Below are 25,239 nucleotides of genomic sequence, written 5' to 3'. Positions count from 1 at the left end.
AAATATAAAATCAATCTATGTCCTCCTATAAGTGACTTCCCTTCCAAAAGTTAAACTATATATATATATATATATATATATATATATATATATATATATATATATATATATATCCAGGCCTGGTGGCACACACTTGTAATCCTAGCATTTGGGAGGCTGAGACAGGAGGATGTAAGTTTGTGAACAGCCTTAGCTACTTAGTGAGGCCCTTTGCAACTTAGTGAGACCCTGTTTCAAAATAAATAATAAAAAAATAGGGCTGGGAATGTAGCTCAGAGGTAGAATGCCCCTGGGTTCCATCCCCAGTACTGCAAAAATAAATAAATTAAATAAATTAAATATAATATACATAATTATATATGTAATATATACAAAATTATAACACTGTCCTTTATTCTCCAGGCTGAAAATTCCAAGTTCTTCCAATAGTCCTAACCTGGCATGGTTTCCAGACCTTTCAACTCCCCAATTGCTGTTCTTTGGATGCACTCCAGTATGCTTGGCTTATTTGCAATAATGGAAAAGTACTACAGCATAAATAATTCAAATTAATCCTTATCTACTTTTTTGTGTGTGGTACTGGGGACAGAACCCAGGGGTCTTCTAGCTCCAAGCTACACCCCCAGACATATTTTTTTTAATTTGGAATAAGGGTCTCACTATGTTGTTGAGAGCTTCTCTAAGTAGCTGAGGCTGGCTTAGAACCTGTGTGATCCTCCTGTCTCAGCCTCTCAAGTACTGGAATTACAAGCCTACGCCACCATGCCCAGCTACTTTTTAAATGTTTCTCAGAATTTTCTTGTGAATATGGATGTCTCTACTGAACTCACAGCTCTCCAAACTAATGTTTTTAATAATGTTCTGATTATTAAGAAGCCTTCAGGATGCCCAGGCTCTTCAACATACTGCACCATTGCCATTATGAGAAGAGGCTTCTCGAAGTAATTCAGAGCACTAAGTTAAGCATGGCTATTGTTTAATATATCTCTCAACCCTCTTACTTTTTCTTATAACTAGAGAAGAAAGTATTCTGATTTAAAAGAAGGGCTTTTTAGCTTTTTGGGAAGTTATACAAATATAAAACATAGTAACGTCAAGAAAAAAAAAAAAAAACAACAGATTTGCCATGAACAAATTGATTCAATTCAACACAGGTATGTATTCCCTGAGAGTTTACTGAGCACGTGATGTGTCCCACATGGTAAGCTGGGAGGCTATGAGGAGCAAGGCCGAGGCCCAACCTAAGGAGATCACAGCTTAATTAGCACATTCATCCAATAGATGCTCTGAAGTTCTTACTAAATACTAGACACACTGGATACATATCAGTGAATAGAACATTCAGAAGTTCCTACCCTTACAGAGCTTGCTTGAAAGCAGGAGTCACAGATAATAAGCAATTCAAATGATGAGTGAGTCATATAGTATATTGGATTATAGATGTTGTGGAATCCAACAAATAAGAGTAATGGGTGTCAAGAATACTTGAGGATTAGAAGATAAGGTGAAGTTTCACTCGGACACAGAAGGCTGATTAAAAAATTGACATTTGAGTAAACACTGAAGAAGAGACGGAGAAAAACATACAGATAACTATAGGAAGAGCATTCAAGGTATAGTGAACAGCCAAGACAAAGGCACTAGGACAGAAGGGCACCTGGCCTGTCTGAGAAACAGCAAAAAGCCCAGTGGACTTGAATTAGACAAGAGAGGGAGGTGCAAACTAGGTCAGAAAAGCAATGGATGGGGCATGGAGGACTTTGTGTTCATATAGAACTCTGTAGGGCATAAAGAAAAGACTATGACTTTTATTTGGACTGAACAAGGGAACCACTGAAGGTCTGGGGAAAAGCAGTGACAAGATATGTCATTTGTATATGGATTGTGTGGTTTCCCTGCTAGAAAGGGAGGGCAGTGAGTTTTGAATATTTTGAAAGGGTCACTCTGACAACTAAGTTGAAGGATCAAGAGTGTAAGCGTGGAGACCACGCTAAGAGGCGGCTGCCGGTGAGAGACAGTGTGGCTTGGACCAGGAAAGTAATAGGATATAAAAGGGAAGTAGCAATATTTCTCCATTAAAAAAAAAACAGCCATGACACAATGTGGTGGTTATTTTAACAGAGGGTGCAAAAAACAATGCAGAAAAAAAAGAATATTGTTAGCCAAAGTTACAGTGTATCTGAGTCCTGAATAATAAGTTAAAAGTTCACCAGGGAAAGGAATAAGGAGGAACAACTCAAAGAATCAAAGAAGAAAACCAGCACAGGGTTGTTAGTGGTCAGAGGAAATACAGAGATAATCCTTTCTCTAGTGAACTCAAATTCTCATTTGGGAAATAAGAGAGTAAGTGACTTAAAAGAAGGAGAAACCATAGATGAACAAATAAGGCAACTTAACTGAGTGGGGGGAGGAAGAGGGAAACTCACTAATGTACATGATGCACATTCACAAGTATCAAAGTCAATCAGCAAGCCAAACACCAGAAGGAAGGGGCAAGGAATGGTGCGGAGAACTGGGAAAGGGCGAAATGTGTGATGTGTGCATGTATCCTCTACCATTGAGATGTATGACTATAATGCACACACACAAAAATGACTGGCCAGGCATGGTGGTGCACACTTGTAATCCCTGCATTCAGGAGGCTGAAACCAGAGGATGGCGGTTGGCCGACAGCCTCAGTTACTTAGCGAGGCCCTTCGCAACTCAGTGCAACCCTGTTTCAAAAATAAAAAAGACACACCAGGTGTGGTGCCACACGCTTGTAATCCCCGTGCTTGGGAGGTGGAGACAGAAGGGTCACGCAGGTTCGAAGCCAGCCTCGCTGGCTTAAGAGACCCTGTTTCCAAATTTAAAAAACTATAAAAATAGGTCTGGGAGTGTAGCCCGGAGGTAGAAGGGTTCCATCCCCAGTACCACCAAAAATAAAAAAGACAAAGAAATAGGGCTAGAGGTGTAGCTCAGAGTTACAATGCCCCTGGGTTCCTTTCCTAGCACCACAAAAGAGAGAGAGAGAAAGAGAGAGAGAGAGAGAGAGAGAGAGAGAGAGAGAGAGAGAGAGAGAATGGTGCTACTGGAATTAAAATTCACAGAGGAACTTTTATTACAGAAATAAATGGAAATGGTAGCAAAATATTCCAGGGAAGACACTAAAGAACTAGCAGGAAATTTTGGGAAAATGACTACAATTTATAAAGGGCACAAAGGACCAACTTAATGCCTTTTTCAACATTGCATTGGTCTCTGAACCATCATTCAAGGTTTCCAGAAACCTTATCCATCATCACTTGTTCCTACTAACATACCAAACCAATACCTTACTAAGAAATATAAAAGATATCCAAACAGAACCAGGTGAAACTATTTTTCCATATATTTCTCGGAACTTCTACTACTTCTCCCCATGATATATATAACTAAAAACATATGTTGAATTTTTATTATGCTTGAAAAGTAATGTGTTGGTGACTATATAGAAAAGTTACACCCTGTTTCTTCTATTGGTTTTCTCTATGCTACCTCACTTCTGAGATGATACAATAGGATAGAACACTCTTTCCTATCCTAATTTGCCTTTTATTGACATACCACTCTGCACAAATCCACATGTTCTCTTCTCCCTGGTAAGCCAGAAAGTAGCCAAAAGAGAACAGAAAATACTTCAGGAGCAGCTTCTCCCCTATCCTGGTTTACCTCCACCTGTCCTCCGCTGGTCACATGAAAAGTCACCTCCACAAAATCTAGCCAATTCAAAATAAAAATAACACAACATTAATTCAGTGTTCAGTTAGCATCAGACACAGTTTTATTCCTATAATCTCTACCTTACCTCTAAGAAGCGGGAATGTTAATAGTTGAAGCAGAGATAAATGTTGATACCAATTCGATATAACTAGTTATTGGAGGATCCAAGACTGGGGCCTATAATACCTATTCCAGAAGCCATATTTCCCACCATCACTGCACACAAGTATGAACTCAGAATTGCCTCCATCACCCCTTCTTTTGTTTAGACCAGTTGAATGTGAACTTTTGGCACAATGATTTGTTGTCCTCATTCTATATCTTCCTTTTGTAGAAACAGACACATGGTTGCATCGATTCCTTACTCCTTTTCCAGAGTAAGACTATTAGACGAGGCTCCAAGAGGAAAAACTCTAAAAGTACATGTCCACTGCCCAATTACTGGCAGCATATCAAATGGGAGCAATAGGAGATGTGTTCCAAATTGTTCTCCCCGTCAACACCATTTCAATCATTTTAACATACAGTGGTCAATTAGAGTCTCTACAAATGTATGCTTATATAGTGAAGAAAAAATATAATAACAAAACATCCACTAACACACTATTCACTTATAACATGTTAGTGGGACTGTGCATTAATACAGCTACTATGGAAATCAGTATAGAGATTCCTCAAAAGATTAGGAATAATCGTAGTCAACCACTAAGCCAAGCATGGGAGGGAGAGATGGGGAGGGAGTGGGGTAGGGACTGGGTGGATGTTGGCTGGGTGATGTGTGCATGTATTTCTACACAAGGCTTTTACTCCATTATGATGTATGAATACAATGCACCAATAAAAAAGTTTTTAAAAAATTAGGAAAAGAATCACTGTATGACCCAGCTATACCACTATTCAGTATTTATCCAAAATAATTAAAGCCAGTGTACTATTAGCAATTTATCCATCCCATATTTACAGTAGCACAATTTACAATAGCCAAATGATGGAACCAGCCTGGGTGTCCTTCAACAGGTGAATGAATGAAGTAAATGTGGTATAAACAGTTGACTTTATTCAGCCACAAAAAAAGAATGAAGCAATGTCATTTGTAAGAAAATGCATGGAACTAGAGAGCATGATATTAGGTGAAATAAGCCAAACATAGAAAGTCAAGGGTTAAATGTCTTCTCTCATATATGGAAGCTGGGAAAAAAGGAAAAAAATAGGGTAGAGGCAAGAATCTCATGAATATAGAAAGGATGAGTCATAGGAGGAACTTAGACGAAGGAGATACTACAGATAGGCAAATAAAGTGACCTAAGGGGATGGGATGGGAGAAGAAGAAAATCTCTAATGTTAATGATGTGCATTAACAAACATTTCAAAGTCAAGCACTAAGGCAAACATGAGAAGGAGGGAGGAGGATGGAATGGGGCAGGAACTGGGTAAGGGCTACTTGGGTGATGTGTGTATATATGCCTCCACCATCTTGTACTCTATTAACCTGTGTGACTAAAATACATCAATAAAAAGTTGAAAGAAAAGATGTAAACTTTGACTTTAGAACATAAAATGTTTGTGGAGGATGTAAAATGCAAAATTTTATGTGATCTAATTTAATTGATTATCAGCTTAAAATACCCTATTATTACTCACAGATGTTTTGTTTAAGCTCATGGTAAGTACTAAGCAAAAAAAAAAAAAACTATAATAGTTAGACTGAAGATAACAAGTAAAGCAAAACATATCATCAGAGACAATCATCTAATCACAAAGGAAGATTACAAAAGTGAAACAAAGGATTTATAAAACAACAAGAAAACAAGAAAATAATAGTAGTAAGCCCTCTCCTACCAATTTTCTTGAATGTAGGTGAATTAAACTCCTCAGTCAAAAGATAAGAGTTGATGAATTAATTTTTTAAAGATTTAACTACATGCTGCCTATAAGATACTCACTTCACCTTTAAGGACAAGCATAGACTGAAGGTAAAAAGATGAAAAGGCATGCCATAAAAGTGAAAAACAAAAGAAACCAGAATGAAATACACTTCAATACAAAAAAATATAAAAAGAGCAAAGATCATTAAACAATATTAAGGAGTCAATTAATCAAGAGGATATGGCAATTATAAATAATAAGTATACCCAACATGGAGTAACTAAATATATGAAGAAAATATTAATAGATGTGAAAAGAGAAATAAGCCACAAAACAACAATGGTATGAGACTTAAATAACCCACTTTGAGCAATGGACATATCACCCAGACAGAAAATCAATAATGAAACATTGGATTTAAACTATACTTAAGACTAAATGGGCCTAAAAGATATGCACAGAACATTCTATTTAACAGCAGAAAAATATACATTCTTCTCAAATACCCATAGAATATTCTCCAGGGCAGTTCATTTGTTAGGCCAAAAGAATAAGTCAGAAGATTTATAAAGATTAAAATCAAATATCTTTTCCAATCACAATGATATTACTATGGTTTAAGTATGTGTGTCCCAAAATTAATACAGTGGGACCGGATGCCTAACATGATAGTATTATGATGTGGCCTTTGGAACATGATTAGTGGCATTATAACAGAAATATAAAGCACTAGAAAAGATAGATAGTCCAGAAATAAATCCAAACATTTATGGCCCCTTGAGTCTCACAGTCTTTTCAACAAATGGTGCTAAGGAAACTAAGTATTCATATGCAGAAGAGTGAAATTAGACCTTTACCACAAACCATACACAAACAACTTCTAAATAAAGTAAAAATTTAAATGTAAGATCTAAAATCATAAAACAACTAAAAGGAAGCAGGAGAAATTTACTTAAAAATAGATCTAGGGCATTGTCCTAGACAATGAATATTATACCAAAAGTAAAAACCAAAAAAAAAAGAAAAGAAAAAGAAATTGAGATTGCATTAAACTAAAATGCTTCTACCTAACAAAGTAAGCAACTGAGTGAAAAGACAACCTACCAAATGGATGAGAATATTTATACACCTAAGAAAGGTACTCCAATATATATCCAAAATATATAAAAAACTAAACAATAGCAATTAAAAAGACAAAGATGAATATACATTTCTCAAAAAGAATATTTAAAAATAGATAATAAGAATAAAAAATGTTCATCACTGGTCATCAATGAAATTCAAATGAAAACCACAGTGGGTTACTGCCTAATCCTGTTAGCATGAGTATTATCAAAGAAAGGAAAGATAACAAGCATTGGCATAGATGTGAAGAAAAGAAACATTTGCTCACTCTTAGTGGAACTATAAATTGGCACAGCTATTATAGTATGGAAAATATTAGGGAAATTTCCCAAAAATTAAAAACAGAATTACTATATCATCTAGCAATCCTACTTCTGGGTATATATTCAAGGAAAATGAAATCAGTATGTCAAAAAGATTTGGACTTCTAGATGGATCCGATAGCACATGCCTGTCATCCCAGAGACGCAGGAGGCTGAGACAAGAGACCACACTGTAGTCCAGTCGGAATAACTGAATAACATCCTGCCTCAACATAAAAATAATAATAAGCTAAAAGTTGGTGATGTAGCTAAGTGGCAGAGTGTTGCTGAGTTCAATCCTCAGTACTACTACTAAAAAAAATCAGATGTATGGTTTCTTACATTCATTGAAGAATTATTCAAAATAGCCAATATAAGGGATCAACCTGTGTAAATGTGGCATTATGTTAAATTAATTAAGCCAAGCACAGAACAACAAATATCTCATGATCTCACTTGTATGTGGAACCTAAAAAAGTTTAATTCATATGTATTTGTCAGCTTTTTGTCACTGTGAACAAAATGCCTAACAAGAACAGCTTAGAGGATCTGAAGTTTGATTTTGGCTCACAGTTTGAAAGTACTCGGTCCATGGCTGACTGATCCTAAGAAACATCGGGGCCGAAGGGTATGGCAGAGGAAAGCTGCTCAATTCATGGCAGCTGAGAATGGAAAGAAAAAAAAGGACCAGATACAGATATAGTCCCCCAGGCCATACCCCATGGACTTGCTCCCCCCAGCCATGTTCTACCTTCTTACAGCCATGTCCCACCTGCTCACATCAAATTATTAATTCATGAATGGATTAATCTATTGATGAGGTTAGAGCTCTCATGGTTCAATTATTTCACCTCTAAACACTGCTGTACTGAGAATACATGAGGCTTTGGGGAACATTCCAGATGCAAACCATCACATCATACAGGCAGAGAGTAGAACAGTAGAAGAAAAGTCATTGGGGAAATGTTGGTCAAAAGATACAATATTCCAGTTAGATAGAGTAAATTTAAGAGTTCTACTGTGATGATAGTTAATAGTGCATTATATTCTTGAAAATACCTACAACAAAAATTTTAAGCATTTTCACAAAAATAAATTTTAATTGTGTTATGTAATAAATATGCTAATCAGATTGATTTGGCTATTCCACAATGTACATAGTTGAAAACATCTTATTGTACCTGGTAAAGAAATGAAATTTTCATTTGTCATCTTAAAAAGATTAAATTAAAAACAAAGAAGTCTCAAATCTTATGATTTAAATCAGATACTACTGAGTTTTTTAATATCTGGTATAAGCCATTCTGAGGCACAATTTCCCTCCAACTATAAACAAGACCTTAGTTCCAAACATACTGAGAGACAGATATAGGCTACTAGTTATAAATATTCCCACTCAAAAAGTAGAACAAAAAGAAACTAAAAAAAGTTGGTCCCCAGACTCAAAACAATTTTTAAATCCAGCCAGGAAAATTCCAGTTATTATCAAGGTCTGAGAATAATTCTCTGTGATTTTTAACTGTATATCTCAGTTTTTTCCTGTGTCAGTTTTCTTTTTTTCGTGAAAGGTGACCAGTATTTACAGATGAGTATTTTATCAGCCTGTTTCTTGCTTATAGAATTTTTGGGGATTCTATACCTCATTCCATTTCATCCTCTAACTGACTCAGGCAAAGTTGGAGACATTTTTAACTGGCATAGTATTCTTTGTTTTTGAGGGGAGTTTTGGTGTGTTGTAGTCTCACATCATGATGAAGTTCAGAAAGAAATAAGGTTACAAACAGTATTTGGTGGGCCTCCCCCACCTGGGTCTCACGTCCCACCCTCTCCTTCCCATATGTATTCCCATAATCCCAATATGTATATCGAGATTGGCACAGAAGATTTTGTATATGCACATCATGTTGACTGAAGTGTTTCTTTCACCAGATCTCGCTCCTCCCACACACCTCCCTCTTCTAGACCCCTCCATCACTTCACTAGAGTTTCTCCTCCTTTGTCTGGAATCCTTGCTCCTTAGCTTCAACATATGAGCAAAACACATGACCCTTTATACTTTTGGTGACTCTCTCATTTATCATAATATTCTCTAGTTCCATCCATTTTCCTGAAAAGGACATAATTTTGTTCTTCTTTATGGACAAGTAGAATTTCATTATACGTATATTCCATAATTTCATAATTCATTCATGTATTGATGGATACCTAGGCCAGTTCCATAATTTGGCTATTGTAAATTATGCTGCTGTAAACATAAATATGCATATATTATACTATTCTGGTTTCAATAGCTTTGGGAAGATAATCCAGTAGTGGTAGAGCTGGTCCATTTTCAGTCTTCTGACTTTCCAAAATGGCTGCACTAATTTGAAATCCCACCAACAATGTATAAAAGTTCCTATTTCCCAACATCCTCACCAGCATTTACTAATAGTTTGTATTTTTTATTGCCATTTAATTGCCATTCTAAGTGGATTCTGTGTAGTTTTGATTTTCATCCCACTGATTGCTAGTGATGTTGAACATTTTTTCAAATATTTATAGGCCATTTGCATTTATTCTCTTATAAAGTGTCTGTTTAGTTCACTTGCCCATTTTTATTGGGTTTTGTTTTGTTTTAGTGTTAAGATTTTTAAGTTCTTTGTATATTCTAGATGTTAGTCCTGTACCAGGAGGAGTAAAGATCTTATCCCATTCTGTCAGTTTTCTCTTAAGATCCTTGATGTTTTCCTTTGCTGAACAGGAACTTTTTAATTTAATACCACCCTACTAAAGAAGTTTCTACTAGTGCCTATATGTTGAGGCATTGGCCCTCTTCCATCTCCTCATCATTGCAAAGCCTCTGTTCTAATTTCTAGGTCTTTAATCCATTTCGATTTGACTCTTGCACAGGGTGAGAAGCTGGAATCTAATTCTATTTCTCTACAAATGGATAACCAGTTTATAATAAATTATTATACTGTATATCTCCCATGTATGTTATTGCAATTCACTCCATAGACAAAAAAAAGTTCCTGTAGATATTTGCTGGATAATTCCATCTTTATTCCTGTCGTCTGCTGACATAGTTGGGGAGTCAGTCTTGAACCCTCTATCCTTCAAATCGCCCCCACTGTAACTGAGTACTCTAACCTTCCATACCGCTGAGACAATAGTGAAAGTTTTTCCAGCCACAACCTTAGTTTTTTTCTCTCTAGAACAGCCATTCCTGACAGTGAATCTCCTATTATAACATCCTTTGTCATCAGGATGAGCTAAGGATTTTTCAAATGCCAAATTCTGAATCCTTTTTGCTAAACAATTCTTCTCTAAATCTCTCTCTCTCTTATCTCACATTTTACAATAAGCTACATGAAAAAGCTAAAGTACACCTTCAGCACTTAATCAATCACTTCACCTAAATACCCAAGGTCATTGTTTAAAAGTATAGCTTTTCTTCTAACCACAGGACACAATTCAGCTAATTTTCCTCCCAGGATATAAAAAAGATCCTCTTTTCTTCATTTCACATAACAGTTCCTCATTCCCCTCTGCGCCCTCACTGAGGGTTCCTTTAACATTCTCCTTTCTATCAGCAGTCTGTTTATTATAACTTAAGTATCGTTTAAGGTGATTTAGCTTTTCTCTACCATGCTCTTCACTTTCTTCTGAGTCCTCCAACATCCATATTTCTACTGAACGTCTATTCAAGGCAATCTAGGTCTTTTTGTAACATGACCTTCAAAATTCTATTTGCTCACTGCCCAATTCATATTTTGGGGTACTTTCTACAGAAGTGCCACACTTCCATATACCAAAAAATATTGGTTTCTGTTGCTAAAACAAGTAAGTATAAACTTACTGATTTTAATCAATATAAATTTATTATTTTATGACTCTGGAGGTCAGAATTCCAAAACTGGTTTAACTGGACTTAAATCAAGGTATTGGCATCACTGTGTTCCTTCTGAAGACTCTAAAGGAAAATATATTTTCTTATGTTTTCTAGCTTCTAAAGACTTCTGGTATTCCTTGGCTCATATCCCACTTTCATCTTAAAAGTCAGCAATGGCTAGTCTAGTCTTTCCTGTATCACAGACTCTAATATTGTCTCAGAAACCTGCCTCTTCCAAATTTAAAGTACTCTTGTGATGCAGAGGGTCCACCAGATCATCTATGAGAGCTTCTTTATCTTAAAATCATCTAATTAGCAGCCTTAATTTTACCTTGCCATGTAACAAAGTTTTCAGGTTCCAAAAATTTATTCGTGACCATCATTAGGGGAACCATTATTTTACCTACAGCAGCACATCTCAGCCTAGGAACATTCAGCTTTTGAATTCTACTGCATTAATATGGCTACAGTGCAACCTGGTCCCTGCTTTACCCATTTGCTTCATTTCATATCACAACTACCCTGTCTCTACTCCTCTAGACTTATATTTTCTCAAACGCACTATGCTCATCCTGGGTTTAGGACTTTTGCTCATAAAATTCCCTTTGCCTGTGATTTTCTTTCTTCCAGAATTCTCTTAGCCTTTCTTCTCTAAATACTCTTATGTATCCTTCAGCTATCAGCATAAATGACTCTTCCCAAAGACAAAGACAGTTTTCCTGATCCTGTAATACTCCAAACTAGAATACAGATTCCCATAATGCTCTTAGTTTTTCATATAACTTATCTTAATAATGATTAAATTATTATCTGTGTGACTACTTAATAGCTATTTTAAGGCACTATAAAGGGGAAGCTACGTCCTAATGACTTCATTGCTATATGCCTAACATCTAGCAATTTGGTAGTTGCACAACAATAGTTTATTTCAATGAATGAACATGTTCAATCTTCATAACAATGTTGATTTTATATTCAAGGGTACTGATGCTAGGAGAAATTAAGTGCTCTCATCACAGTAACACAACTAGTGAGATTCTAGCTGGGTCTGTCTGGTTTCTAAGCCGATGTTTTAATCATAAAGGTAGTCTACACTATTGGGGCAATAATGACCATCACACCTCTAAGTTTATAGATGCCTACCAATCATCACAGGGGACACAAATATCCAATGCCATCTTTTCTTAATGCAGCTACCTTTGCCTATTAAGGTCAATGGCCTTATTTCATTCCATTTTCAAAGTGGCATGAGAATGGGCCTGTGAACATTTTTTCCATTTAAAACTTCAATTTAAAAAAATAATTAACGATCTTATTTTTATATTATCAACTCAGGAAAAATATGTTTTGATGTTTATCTACTCTTATAAGGATTAAGGATATAAAACCTATGACATTTCAGAAGAAACTTTCTTAAGTCAACAGATGAAACTATTTTGGAAACCTGGCCAGATGAATTGTTAAAAACAAAGATCAAAAAACCTTATTAACCTTGCTAGAAAGTTCGAGATCTTTGTGCATATTCTCCGATCTCTCACTTTCACAGAGAAAAGAACATTATTATGATCATTATTCTGGAAAAATATTCCCTAGACTTTAAGACAAGATAGGTAAAATTCTATTTACAATTGCACTAGCTCTTATGATTTCAACTCTAACCTTTCATTAGTGTTTTCATTGTTGGCATTCGCTTCTCTATTTTTAAGTAATAAATAAATAGTGCTTTGTTGTGGCTGTGAATCAGATTACAGCTAGAAATCACTAGAAGATCTTAACATGAATTAAAAACTATTGCCTGGGTACTTTTGTCTTTTGAAAATTATTATAATTTACACAGATTGAAAGCCACATTTATTCAGGGATTATTTAATTTAGCATCTTAGTGCGTACATTTCCAAAGCAATTATAAATTAAATTTCAGCAACAATGAAACCATTTTAGTGATAATATAATTAATGTTAATGATAAAAAGGTATGACTCTGAAATATATTGCTATTTATTTTAATTATGCATATATAATGAAATGTTGGTAGTAATTTCATATTTCACAATAATTTATAAAAATTATTCATAGTTTCAAAAAGCACAGAATTGCATCTCAGAAATTACTGAGAAAAACTGAGTAGCCATCAAGAAAGGAGTGATATTAAATAAGTAAAAAAATAAACAGGCAAGTATATGTTGAGATTTCTTTATTTTAACACTAAGAGACAAAAGCAGATGGTTTGTATTGCAGGAAGAATCCAATGGTTCAAAATATCTTCTCTCTAGAGTATATCTGCTAGTACAAAGAAACTTGTATGATAGGTTCATATGAAATCTGAGAGCATCTCACAGGTTTTATAATTTGTTACTATTCCTGCTATGACATTTTACACACTATGTAAAATGTCTGCAACAGCCTCAAGTCAGTGTAAATGGAATATGAAATCTCTAGAGCTTTTGTCTCTCTGAGCCCCTGGAACAGCGAAGCAGCAAGCTCGGGGCTGACTGTATAACAGAACCTCCCGTATCCTAAGAGCAGAGCAATGATCCTTCCAAGGTAAGCAGAACTACCATAAAGAACCAAAGGTCCAGTTGTCAATTTCAGAATTCAAATCTTAGAATAAGGTAAATCACTAGCATAATCAATACATCAGTACTATATGACTACTGAAAACAGCAGGCAGTAAGTACTTACTGAATGATTGGCTATATAAAACAAAGTTTGTAATTTAGCAAGAAATAAAATTCTACATCTTCAATATCATAAACTGTATTCATAAGGCATTTACTCTGTCTAAATATTGGGTTTGGCATCAACAAGGAAACAAAATAACAACAACAACAATAATAATAATAATAATAAATATAATAAAATAATAAACAAAAATAATCATCAAAGTACACTAGTATCTAGAAACTAAAGACAATTCAAGAAAACATGATCTATGTGTTTGGAACACAATATCTGCATTGAAAAAGCTGAAAATTTAAATAAATAAATATTAAACATCTTTTATAATAAATTAGAAAAAAAATTGGTCCCTTGAGATTATTTCCTAGAAACGGTCTAATTTTCCAATATCTAATTGACCAACTATTTCACATAAAATGAACAGTCCTGAAGGTTTCTTTTGTGACAGCCCAGCCACTCTTCAGAGGAAACCAGGAAGAACAATAAAAAAAAAAAACTGTAAAGGACCTCCAGAAATTTTAAAGGTATTCTAGAGCATCTGTTTATCAGATGTTTAGGATACTGTAAATCTTACCAGTGACTCAAAGTGGTAGTCCTGAAATAACTTTGTTCCCATTTTTAAAGAAACTGAAAATCAGAGGTAAAAATAAAATAATACACAACAGAAAGAAGACGGGCTGGCCCTACTGATAACTTCTATTCAACTCTCAAATTTTGCTGACAGCACAGCCTCCTTTCCTTAGTTAGAACTGGTCACTCACTGTTTTTAAAGGATTCAATATCAAAGTCCACCTTCCAAAAGAAGATCTTTAAGTGCCTATTCTCTTAAATATTTGCCATAATAAAATGCTACTTAAAAAAGAAAATTAAGGTGATAATTTAAAAGCCAGAAAATCACACTTCGTTTGTTGTTAAGACCAAACTTGTTTTAAATAAATGCAACACATGTCAGTTTCCTCCTTTCCCAGCTGTGAGCTTTGTGTTACTGTCCATGGTGACACACACTGGCTACAACAGGCAATGACACCACTAGAGACTACTTCAGTGTCTTGGTGGCAGATGTGCTGGAGTGGTGGTATTTTGCCTATCCAACTCTTTAATAGTTATATGTTGCACTTCTTGTGAAGCTGTAGCCCCAATATGGCAATAGGAAAATCTAGATGACATAAGAAGAGATGCTTTCATCCATCAGGTATGTTGAACCAAATTCATTTATTTGCTTTCATCTGTACTTCACCATGTGTGAATCTCATCTTTCTGTACATGCTTAGCTACCTTTTAGAAGCTCATATTACAGCATCTTTCCATAAATTAAGCAATCTTTCACAGCTTTGCTAAGTCAAAGCTAAAGTCTCAGTTGCATTGAAATTTGCTTCTGACCATATAATACATTTAGATTTCTGCAACAGCCAATGTCCACTGACTTCGAAAAAGTTTTAAAATCTCACACATACAATTAACAGTGATAGTGATATTTACTTGAACCTTTTTTTAAGATATTTTAGGGAACAATATCCTTTTTTACATCGTTGGTGATGAAGGAAGAATGATGATCCTTCCATGATGAGTCTTGCCTCAAATATAGTATGTTTGTGATATGCAGTCGGTGAAAATACTGAGAGCTATAAATCTTACCAAAACACTATTTTTTTCCAGAAATCCTCATAAAGAAATGCCTCCCAGAGGGAACCAATGCACCTGAAACTTTCAGAGGTCAATGTCTTAACTAAGATTAAGCTATCTTGTTTCCTACCTAAATCAATTTCACAAATGTGGTGTTGGTGTTATAATTCATTGTTCCCCAGACTCCAAAATCAACCACATCTGCCGTGGGAGATTCTGTTCGGTAATTAAAGGGCTCTCCCTTATAATGGCAAGACTACAAAAGTGAGGAGCAGGAAGGAGTGGAAGAAAGCCAAGCTCCTTCAAGAGGGCTGGGCAGCGCGTCCCGCAGGATCCTCAGCCCCGCCGGCCCTGCACCGGGCAACGCAAAGTTAGGGGAGCGGCAGGCCGGCCCCTCGGCCGCCGCGGGCGTCACCGTACCATCGCCGTACCTTGGAAGAGAAAGGCTTTCGTCCCATTATGCAGCCCCGGAACCTGGCGCACCCCGGCCGTGGACTCTCCAAGTCCTAGCTCTGTGAAGACGTCGATCTGTAGGGAGGGGTCCACCCCAAGTCCCCAAACTGGTGGGAGGGGGGAGGAGAGGGGAGAAAGAAAGGGCTCCGTTAAAATGCCAGCGTCTTCCTCCAGGGCAGCACAGAACGAGATTGCGAAGGGAGACGAGGCGACTCCCTCGGCGCTGCGACGAGCCTTACCTGCGATTAGCAGCCCAGCTTTAAATAGCGGAGCACCCAGTCCCATTTCCGTGACCTACTTTGAGCCCTCGGTGCAAAGTTTCCCCGCAGCCCTGTACCCTGACCAGGGCCGTGGCCCGCCGCCGCCTCCCCCGGGGGCGCGGAACCCACCCACACCCAGCCCGCCTACCCGGGCTCCCACCAGACCCTCCGCCGGTCCCCAGCCCCCGGCGGGGCGGCCCCTCCCGGCCCGGCTCCGCCAGCGCTCACCTGCTCCGAGACCGCAGAGCACGCACAAGGTTCTCAGGAGGACCCCGGGCTCCATGGTGTGGCTCTGCTCAGTCCATCGTCTCCCTCTTGAAAAAGAGAATAAAAACCGAAGAGGTTCTTGGAATCAAGCGGGAAAACAGCGTGTGCCTCTCCTCTTGCTGCCGCCGGGGAGGGACTGATTAGTAGGATTACCACGATTTGGTTTCCTAAGAAAGAACAGGGAGGCCCCCCGAGGCGCGTGGAGAACTTGGAGCCTCCGCGGCGCGCATCGCCCCGCACGCGGAGCCGGCTGGAGGGGGGCGGGCGGCGCGAGGCCGGAGGGGGGCTGGACCGCGGGGGCGGCCGGCCACGCGCGCCCCGGGACGCGCCCCGAGCGGAGGGAGGGCCCGCACCCGCCCGCGCCCGGCCGCCCGAACCTGTTGTAAGGCAGAGACAATGGAGAGCGCCGGGAGACTTGGAAGAGAGACGGCTCCTCGGGCGGGAGGGCGGGCCGGGGGCGGGGAGAGGGGGAGGGGAGGGAGGAGGCGCCGCCTGGGCGAGGCCGCGCTCCGCGCCCCTCTCCCGCGCGGGCTCCGGGTTCCCGGTGGGGTCTCCCGAGCTCGGGAGCGGCTGCAGCCTCCGCCCTCCTCTCTCGCGCTTTCGCCGACCGGCAACACCGATCCCCTTTCTGGATCGAAAGATTCAAATTCAAGGTGCTAACTTGGTGGGTGGTCTTTGCTCTCACCCCTGGATTCCAGGCGTGGGTCTTGAAAGACCGGAGAGACAGAGGGGACCACCCAGCCGCAGAAGGCGAGGCTAGCAGGAGGGAGAGGCGCTCACCCACCCTTCAGGCAAAGGGAGAAAATCCACTCGCGCACGAGGCTTCAGGGCAACCCCCGAGGCGCAGGGAGGCCGCCCAAGCACGCTAGACTCGGAGGAGGGACTGTTGGAGACCCGCGGCGAGCCTGGGGATCCCAGGGAGCCCTACTGGAGAGGCTCCTTGCCGGGGTGGGGCGCTGGAGAGCTTCCCCCATAGGAGCGCGCGGATAGGAACTTAGCCAGGAGCTGCTGGACAGCTCCAGGACCTCGTGCGCCCCCTGCCAAACCCAAGGTCCAGGACCTGGCCGTGGTTCTGGAGACCAGCACACAGCAGCAAACGTCAAGTGGACAGATCCAGAGAGCCTGACTATGTAGGCCCAGAAAATGTGGGTAGATGAGGTAGCTAAGTAGGTAGACAGCAGAAGGAAAAGATAAAAACAAGCAGAAGGAAAAGACCATAGATAGCTAGAATTTAAAAAGAAAAATATAGAATAAAAAATAAGCAGAAGAAAAAGACTGAGCCCAGGCCAGAGAGAAGAGACAATTGGTACCCACACTCATATAGGCTCTACCCAGACTCTACCATACACCCTCAGCAAGGAGCAGAGAAGTATCAGTACCTTTATTTTAGCCAGGTTAGACTCGGTTTAGATGTCAGAACAACAAATGGGTAAGATAATAAATTTATGATGTTTCAATCCATTAAGTTTGTGGTAATTAATTTTTATTAGTATCTATAGAAAACTTACATAAGTATTAACTACAAAATAAAAAGTTCATCTTTGAACAGAGCATTTTGATCCTTTTGAAACTCTTTTAACTTTTTCAAAATGGAAGTTGAATGCCTTTCTTAAAAAATTTGCCTTAAGGTTTTAGGGCTATGTTGAAAGGCATATGTGCCCTTGAATGAACTTTTTGCCTTTTAAGAAAGAGACCACAATGCCCCCCCCCCTTTTATGGTCATACCAAGTGGTCATACCTACTGGTTTTGAGGAGTCCTCCTCCTACTATGAACACATAATCATAACTAAATAAAATGTTCCTTACTTTTATTTATAAGTGACCTTTAAATTAAGAAAGACTCCTGCATTATAGAAAAACAGAGATAGCCGGAGACTGGCAGAGAAGGAAGTAACTGGTGTAAAGACTGAAAAAGGGAAAATACATGGTTTCAGACTCTACAAGGATCCTAAAACAATGGAAATTTTAACACCATAGCAGAACTAGAAATAATAAGTTATGGCCAAAGCCAGAAAGGGTGATGATGTTACTGACCTCTCTGATAAGTAGAGAAAGATTGGAAGGATTATCCCACTTATAAAAAGAAACTTTAAAAACTTTGCACATTAACCCAAAGAGTAGCAAAAATGTTTGCCAGCTGAATATAACCATAACTGGAAAACAAAAGTCATCTATAATAAATGTCAAACCTCAAGATTTGTCACTTGCAGGAATAAGTTCCAAAATTAGACTTCCCACTGGTATAGGAATTCTAAAATCAAAAATTAGCATGAAAGTCCCAGGGTCTTATGAAAAAAACAAATACAAAACTTCTATTCAGTGGCCTCTTATGATCTTTGACATTTGAAAAGAAAATCACTAGTGAACAATAATAAAATTATAAATTACAGTGAGATAAAATACCATGGAAGACAGGAAATATAAAGAGAATTAGTATTTTTGAATTCAAGATATTTTTAAAATATGATAACAAGCATAAGTATTTTTAAATAGTTGAAGATTTTTTAAGGAAAAGAAATAAAATAATCAACAAACAGAATTATATAAGAAAATATTAAGCATATTTTTTTAAAAAAAAGGCAAAGGGAACTTCTAGAAATAAATGTATATTTTGGTGGCACAGACCTGGAAACTTATTATCACAGAAACTGAAACAGAAGTATCACAGATTCCAGGCTAGCCTCAACAACTCAGTAAAATTTTGTCTCAAAATAATGAATAAAATAGGGCTAGGGATGTCCAAGAACAAATAAATGAAGAATTAATGAATGCCATGAGATTCTAATTCGGAGTAAAATGAAATAAACACACTTTCTTCTTTCTCTCTCACTGAAAACTACAGTGAAAGACCAGTCAAAACTTTTAGTCTAAACCCAACTGGATTTAACATCCTTAGTACAACTATAAATGATGAATTATGGCCAAAGTCAAAAAGAGTGAAAATGCTTAGCTTCTTTGTTTGTTGTTGTTGTTGTTGTTGTTGTTGTTGTTGTTGTTTGTTTGTGTGTGTGTTTGTTTTTTGTTTTTTTGTTTTTTGTTTTGGAATTGTTTTTGTTTTTTGGTGGTGGTACTGGGGGTAGAACCCAGGGGCCTTTCTACCTCTGGGCTATACTCCCAGACCTATTTTATACTTTATTTGAAAACAGTGTCTCACTAAGTAGCTTAGGCTGGTTTCAAACCTGTGCAATCCTCCTGTCTCAGCCTCCCAAGCATATGAAGAACCAATTTACATTTAAAAAATATAATCAACAAATAACAATGTTAAGATGGTATGAAGGTAGGAATTGTCAGAAAAAGATATTCAAGAATCTATTATAAAAATTCTCCAAAACATAAAATCAAACACTCTTAAAACAAAAAGTGGCAGCAGATAAGTAGAAGATATAGAAATAAAGATAGTGGAAATTTTAGAGCTGGAAAACACAATAACTAATTTTTTAAATAAATCAATAGAATGTATTCAATAGCAGAATGGAAATGATAAAAGAAAGTCATTGAGCTTGAAGATAGATCAATTGAAATGATCCACTCTAAACAGCTGGGCAAAGGTTTTGTTTGTTTGTTTTAATCTGTATGTATAATGAACCTAGCTACAGGAACCTGTGGAACAAAATCAAGAGTCTTTATGTCACCAGAATTCCAAAAGGAGAGGAGAAAGAGTCTAGTATAGAAAAACTATTTGGAAATATAATTGTGTAAGCTCTTCCAAATTTGAAAAATACAGACTTACAAATTCAAGGAGCTCAAATAACTCCAATAGGATTAACCAAAGGAATCCATAACTAGACACATTATAATAAAACTGAAAACAAGAGAAAAAGAACACATCAGCACACACGAAAAATATTAAAAGCAACAAGAGAAAAAATGATACCTTACATAAAAGAAAGTAATAATTTGAATGAATGAGGGCCTTTTTTCATCAGAAACCATGAAGACCAGAAAGAAGTGAAATGACATTTTTTTTAATAAGCAAAGAATTCTGTTGTCTCAGAATTATTCATCTGGTAAAAAATATCCTTCAGGGATGGAAATGAATGAAAAACATTCTGATATTTTTTAAAAACTTTAAAAATGGCTTTCAGTCAAGGTGCTTTTAAAAACTTTTTTTTGCGATGGGAATCAGGAAAGGACTAAACGAGTGATGTGTGCATATATGTCTCTACCATCTTATACTCCATTAAGATGTATGACCGTAATGCACCAATAAAACAAAATTTGCTAAAGATAGTTCTCAAGACAGAAGGGAAATAATAACAGAAAGACAACCAGCTTATCAAAAATGAATGAAAAGCAGAAATGGCAAATATCTGGGTAACCATAACAGACTTTTTCTCTCTAGTTTTATAAAACATGTTATATGGTTGTAATAGATTAATATTGCTGATGTAACAGATTACCACAAATGTAGTGACTTAAAACAACACAAATATGCCGGGCGTGGTGGCGCACGCTTGTAATCCCCGCGCTTGGGAGGCGGAGACAGGAGGATCGCGCAGGCTCGAAGCCAGCCGCGCTGGCGTAAGAGACCCTGTTTCAAAAATATAAAATAGGTCTGGGAGTGTAGCCCGGAGGTAGAAGGGCTTCCAGGAACCCCAGTACCACAAAAAAAAAAAACACAAATATATGTCATAAGTGTTTACAAGGCTATCTTCAAACTGATGGCTCCAGAGAAGATCCATCTCCATACCTTCTTTAACTTCTACATGGTATCTGTATTCTGTGGCTCATTGCCCCTTCTATCTTGAAAGCCAGCAGTAGTAAGCTAAGTTGTTCTCACAGTACACTATGGTTCTAGGTCTAGAGTTGGAACCTATACTTTTAAGAACTTTTATGATTATATTGTGGCTACTTGAATCATCCAGGACTTTAACCCTGTCAGAAGGTTCTTAACCTTTAGTTATGTGCCGAGTTCCTTTGCCAAGTAAGGTAACACATTCACAGTTTCTAGGGATTAGGATGTAGACCTCTTTGGCTGGCCATCCTTCTGGCTACCACAATGACTGAGCAAAAATATTCTGTGTACAAAGAGACTTAATATATAAGATAATCACAACATACAGAGATGACAATAAAGGGACCTATGTGGTGATACATATGTATATTGTCCTATTAAACTAATTTAAAATGTTTTACACAGGTGCATAGTTAAAAGACACAAGAGACAACATGGAATACAAACATACAAGAAAAAGTAAAAGTAACAAAGAGAAAACAATGAAATGGTAGGCCAAAATAAAAATATATTAATAATTGCACTAAATGCAAGTGACTAAACACAATTAAAAGACAGATTGTCAGGATAGATTTAAAAAAACATAATTGGGAAGCTGAGACAAGAGGATCATGATTTGCAGACAGCTTCAGCTACTTAGTGAAGTCCTTTGCAACTCAGTGAGACCTTGTTTCATAAATAAACAATAAAAAAATATAGGGTTGGGGATGTAGCTCAAAGGTAAAATACCCCTGGGTTCCATCCCCAGTAACACACACACACACACACACACACACACACACACACACACACATCCAACTATGTGTTGTTTAAAAAAAGAAAACTTCAAATATAATAAAGTAAGTCAAAGCTAAAAGATAAAAAAGATATCCTAAGCCAGGCATGGTTACACATACCTGTAATCCTAGTACTTAGTAGGCTGAGAAAGAAGGATCACAGATTCACCAGTAGCCTCCCCAACTTAATGAGGTCCTTCACAACGTAGTGAGGGCTTATTTCAAAATTGAAATTAAAAATAGTGCTGGGGGTGTAGCTCAAAGGTACAATGCTTTTGGATTCAGCCCCCAGCACCCCCCCACATACACAAGATAGCCTATGCAAATATAAATAAAAAGAAAATTGGTGTGGTTATATAATTATCAGAAAAAGTTAACTTTAGAGGAAAGAAAATTGTCAGGACTAAAGATTTAATATACAATAATAAAAGAAACAGGACAACCCTAAATATAAGTACACCTAAAATAGAAGCATCAAAATACATGAAATATTTGCCTAGAGAAATGGGGAGCGAACTGAAGCAACAGGTACATAAGTCCATGCTTATACTCGGGAACTTCCACATTCCTCTCACATAATCGATAAAATCTCCAGTTCCCTAAATTTCAATAACAAATTCTATTAAACATTTAAAAAGGAAATAATATCAGTTTTTTACAATTATTCCAGAAAATAAGATCAGGGAACAGTTTTCAACTCCTTTTTGTAAAACTAGCATTACTCTTATGAAAAAACCAGATATGAAGAAAGAAAGAGAGGAAGGAGAGGGAAGAAGGAAAATTTCAATTTTTTTTTTTTCAGTACTGAGAATGAAACCCAGGGGCTTTCTACCTCCAAGTTACACCCCCAGCTCACTGAGGGCCTCACTAAGTATTAGCTGAGGCTGCCTTGAACTGTGATCCTCCTGTCTTAGCCTCCCAAAAGCTGGGATTACAAGCATGTGCCACCACTCCCGGCTTGGGAAATTCTTATAAAATCATATCCAGTAATGTGTAAAAAGAATTATAAACTACAGTCAAATATGGTTCTTTCCAGGAATTCAAAGTTGATTAAATTTTTTAAATCAATCAACATAATCTACCATATTTATGACTTATACAAGAAAGTAATTATATCAAGTGATTCAAGAAAAGCATTTGGCAGAATTTAAAAACTAGTCATGATAAAAATGAGTAACTGCTACAGAGTAAAAATAGAAGGAAACTTCCTCAATCTAATAAGCACAACTTAAAAGATCCCACATCTACTCATTGTTTTGGCAACATTGTTTTTAAGTTCCAGTCATGCAATGAGGCAAGAAAAAGAAATAAAAGTCATTCTTATTAGGAAGAAAGAAAAATAAAATTTTCCCTTGAAAATATGCTTATTTCATTTAAAAAATCTTAGTACATTTATGATAAATCTGTCAGCACTAGTAATTGAGCTTAGCAAGACTGCATAATACAACATTAATATACACAAATAAATTATACTTGTATATACTAGCAGTAAATAGAGGAAAATATAAATTTAAAAATGCCCTTCATAACAGCATTTAAGGAACTCCCTATCAGCTACTCAGAAGGCTGAAGCAGAAGGATCAAAAGTTTGAGACCAGCCTGGGCAACTTAGAGAGATCCTGTCTCAAAATAAAATAAAGCAGGGATGGAGGTATAATTCAGTGTTAGAGCATTCATTAGTTCAATCCCCAGTACTGCTAAGAAAAAAAAAGATGAACATTTATTACCAAAATAAATAAAATACTTATGGAGAAATCTAACAAAATATAGGCAAGATTTTATACTCAAAAGTATAGAACATTACTAAATGGAATTAAATATGACTTAAATGGATGAAAAGATCTACTATGCCCATGGAGTATATCTAATATTATTTATGTGCCAATTCAAAAATCATCTCAATAAAAATTCTAGTAGGTTCTTTAAGATCAATAAATAAGCTGATTATAAACTTTATATGAAAAAGAAAAGGGAAAAGTCAAAAAAGGTTTTTGAAAAAGAACAAAATTGGAGGATTTGCACTATTTGACTTTAAGGCAATGCTGTAAAACTATGCTTATCAAGACAGTGTGGTATGAGGCTGGATTCCTAGAGAGTGTGGTATGGGATGATGTTAAGCCACCACCTGTTTTAAAACTTCTAGCTTTTTGAAAATGCCATTAATTCAAAGTCAAGCTATCAAACGGGAGAAAATTTTTAGAAAATATATCTAATAAAGGATTAGTACTCAGATTATATAAAAAATTCTTGTAATTCAAAACAACCAAAAAATAACAACTAAAAAAAGCAAGATACTTAATAAACAATTTCCAAAGAAAAATATGAACATGTGGAAAACAAGAAAAAAAGTACATGAAAAGTGTCCTGACTTATTAGGGGAATCCAAATTAAAATCACAGTTTGAACACAGTTATTGAAGAGGCTAAAACCACAGACTGACAATTCTAAGTGCTGACAAGATGCAATGTGACCTGAGCTATCATTTTTTGCTAGTGGGAATCAAAAGGTACAGGACTTTGGGGAAATTTTCTGGAAGCTTCATATAAGTTCACTCCTAGGTTTTCATCCTAAAGAACAAAAAGTATATTTCTTCATAAATACTCATTTCTGAATATTTACAGCAGCTTTATTCACTGTAACCCTGTGTTGGAAACAACCTAATATCCACTAACTGATAAATAGATAAAGTATAAGAAACTCATACAATGAAATGACAAGCAGCAAATTACCATGCAACAGGATGCTTCTCTCACATGGTGCTGCCCATTACAAAATTTAGGGTGATGGTAAGGTAATTCTTGGTTCATTGTTTTATTGTTGTTGTTTCTTTTGTTGGGGTATGTGCATACAGCGCCTAAAGAGATGCGGCCTCCCTTGGCCTGAGCGGCCTGCAGGCTAAGGCAAAGCTTTAGGTAAAGTTTAAGAACTTCCGCAGTAAAATGATTCAGCAGAAAAGGGGCTAAGATGGCGCCTGGAGAAGCTACAAAGGTGTGGTTTCCCCATTCGTTATGGGTGGGGAGACTGAGCAGTTTTTCCTTTTTTACCTTTAAAGGAGCTTCCACACACATGAATGGCTCATGTACTGGCCTGGGATTGGCTGTGAACTATGTGCTAGTGATCTTTATCCTGATAGGCTAGGCTATTTCCCATTGGAAATTACCCTCGTGGTTTTGTGCTATATATATGTTGCTTGGAGAGGAATAAACGAGACCTTGCTTGACATATCTCCTGGCTCTGTGTGGTGATCGGGCCGCTGGTACTCATCATCTCACCAAGCTCCGCTGCTGTCGGGCTGGATCCCGACATCTTTCATTATATAAATTAACGATCAGAGTAGCTCAGTTTTTATGTTGGGGCACAAGGCAAAGTGGCTCAGATTTATTTAACCAACCACACACTCTGACGCCTCCCTTACACCATATGTGCCTAACACTTTATGACTTCATTCGTAAAACTTTATAAAAACAAATAAATAAACAGAATGATTTTATTAGAATTAGAATTAGAGCCACGTGTGGTGGCTCATGCTTGTAATCCCA

At 37.3% G+C, this 25,239-nt stretch overlaps 1 protein-coding gene across 1 annotated transcript in view; it reads right to left on the bottom strand.

Moving 5' to 3' along the window:
• The window catches only part of NELL2 (neural EGFL like 2), a gene marked incomplete at its 3' end in the record, with an annotated part of 418,867 nt that extends 402,635 nt beyond the window's left edge, over positions 1–16,232 (bottom strand). The window contains exons 1-2 of the mRNA XM_080706086.1: positions 16,151–16,232; positions 15,641–15,769 (exon numbers count right to left, since the gene is read on the bottom strand). Coding sequence (XP_080562212.1) covers positions 15,641–15,769; positions 16,151–16,205 — 184 coding nt within the window. The 5' untranslated portion in view covers positions 16,206–16,232. The remainder of the gene's footprint in view (positions 1–15,640; positions 15,770–16,150) is intronic.
• Between the last annotated feature and the right edge of the window lie 9,007 nt (positions 16,233–25,239).

Source organism: Muscardinus avellanarius, assembly GCF_963383645.1.
Source record: "Muscardinus avellanarius genome assembly, chromosome: 11".
Classification (NCBI taxonomy): Eukaryota; Metazoa; Chordata; class Mammalia; order Rodentia; family Gliridae; genus Muscardinus; species Muscardinus avellanarius.
This window is presented reverse-complemented; position numbering and strand designations above follow the sequence as displayed.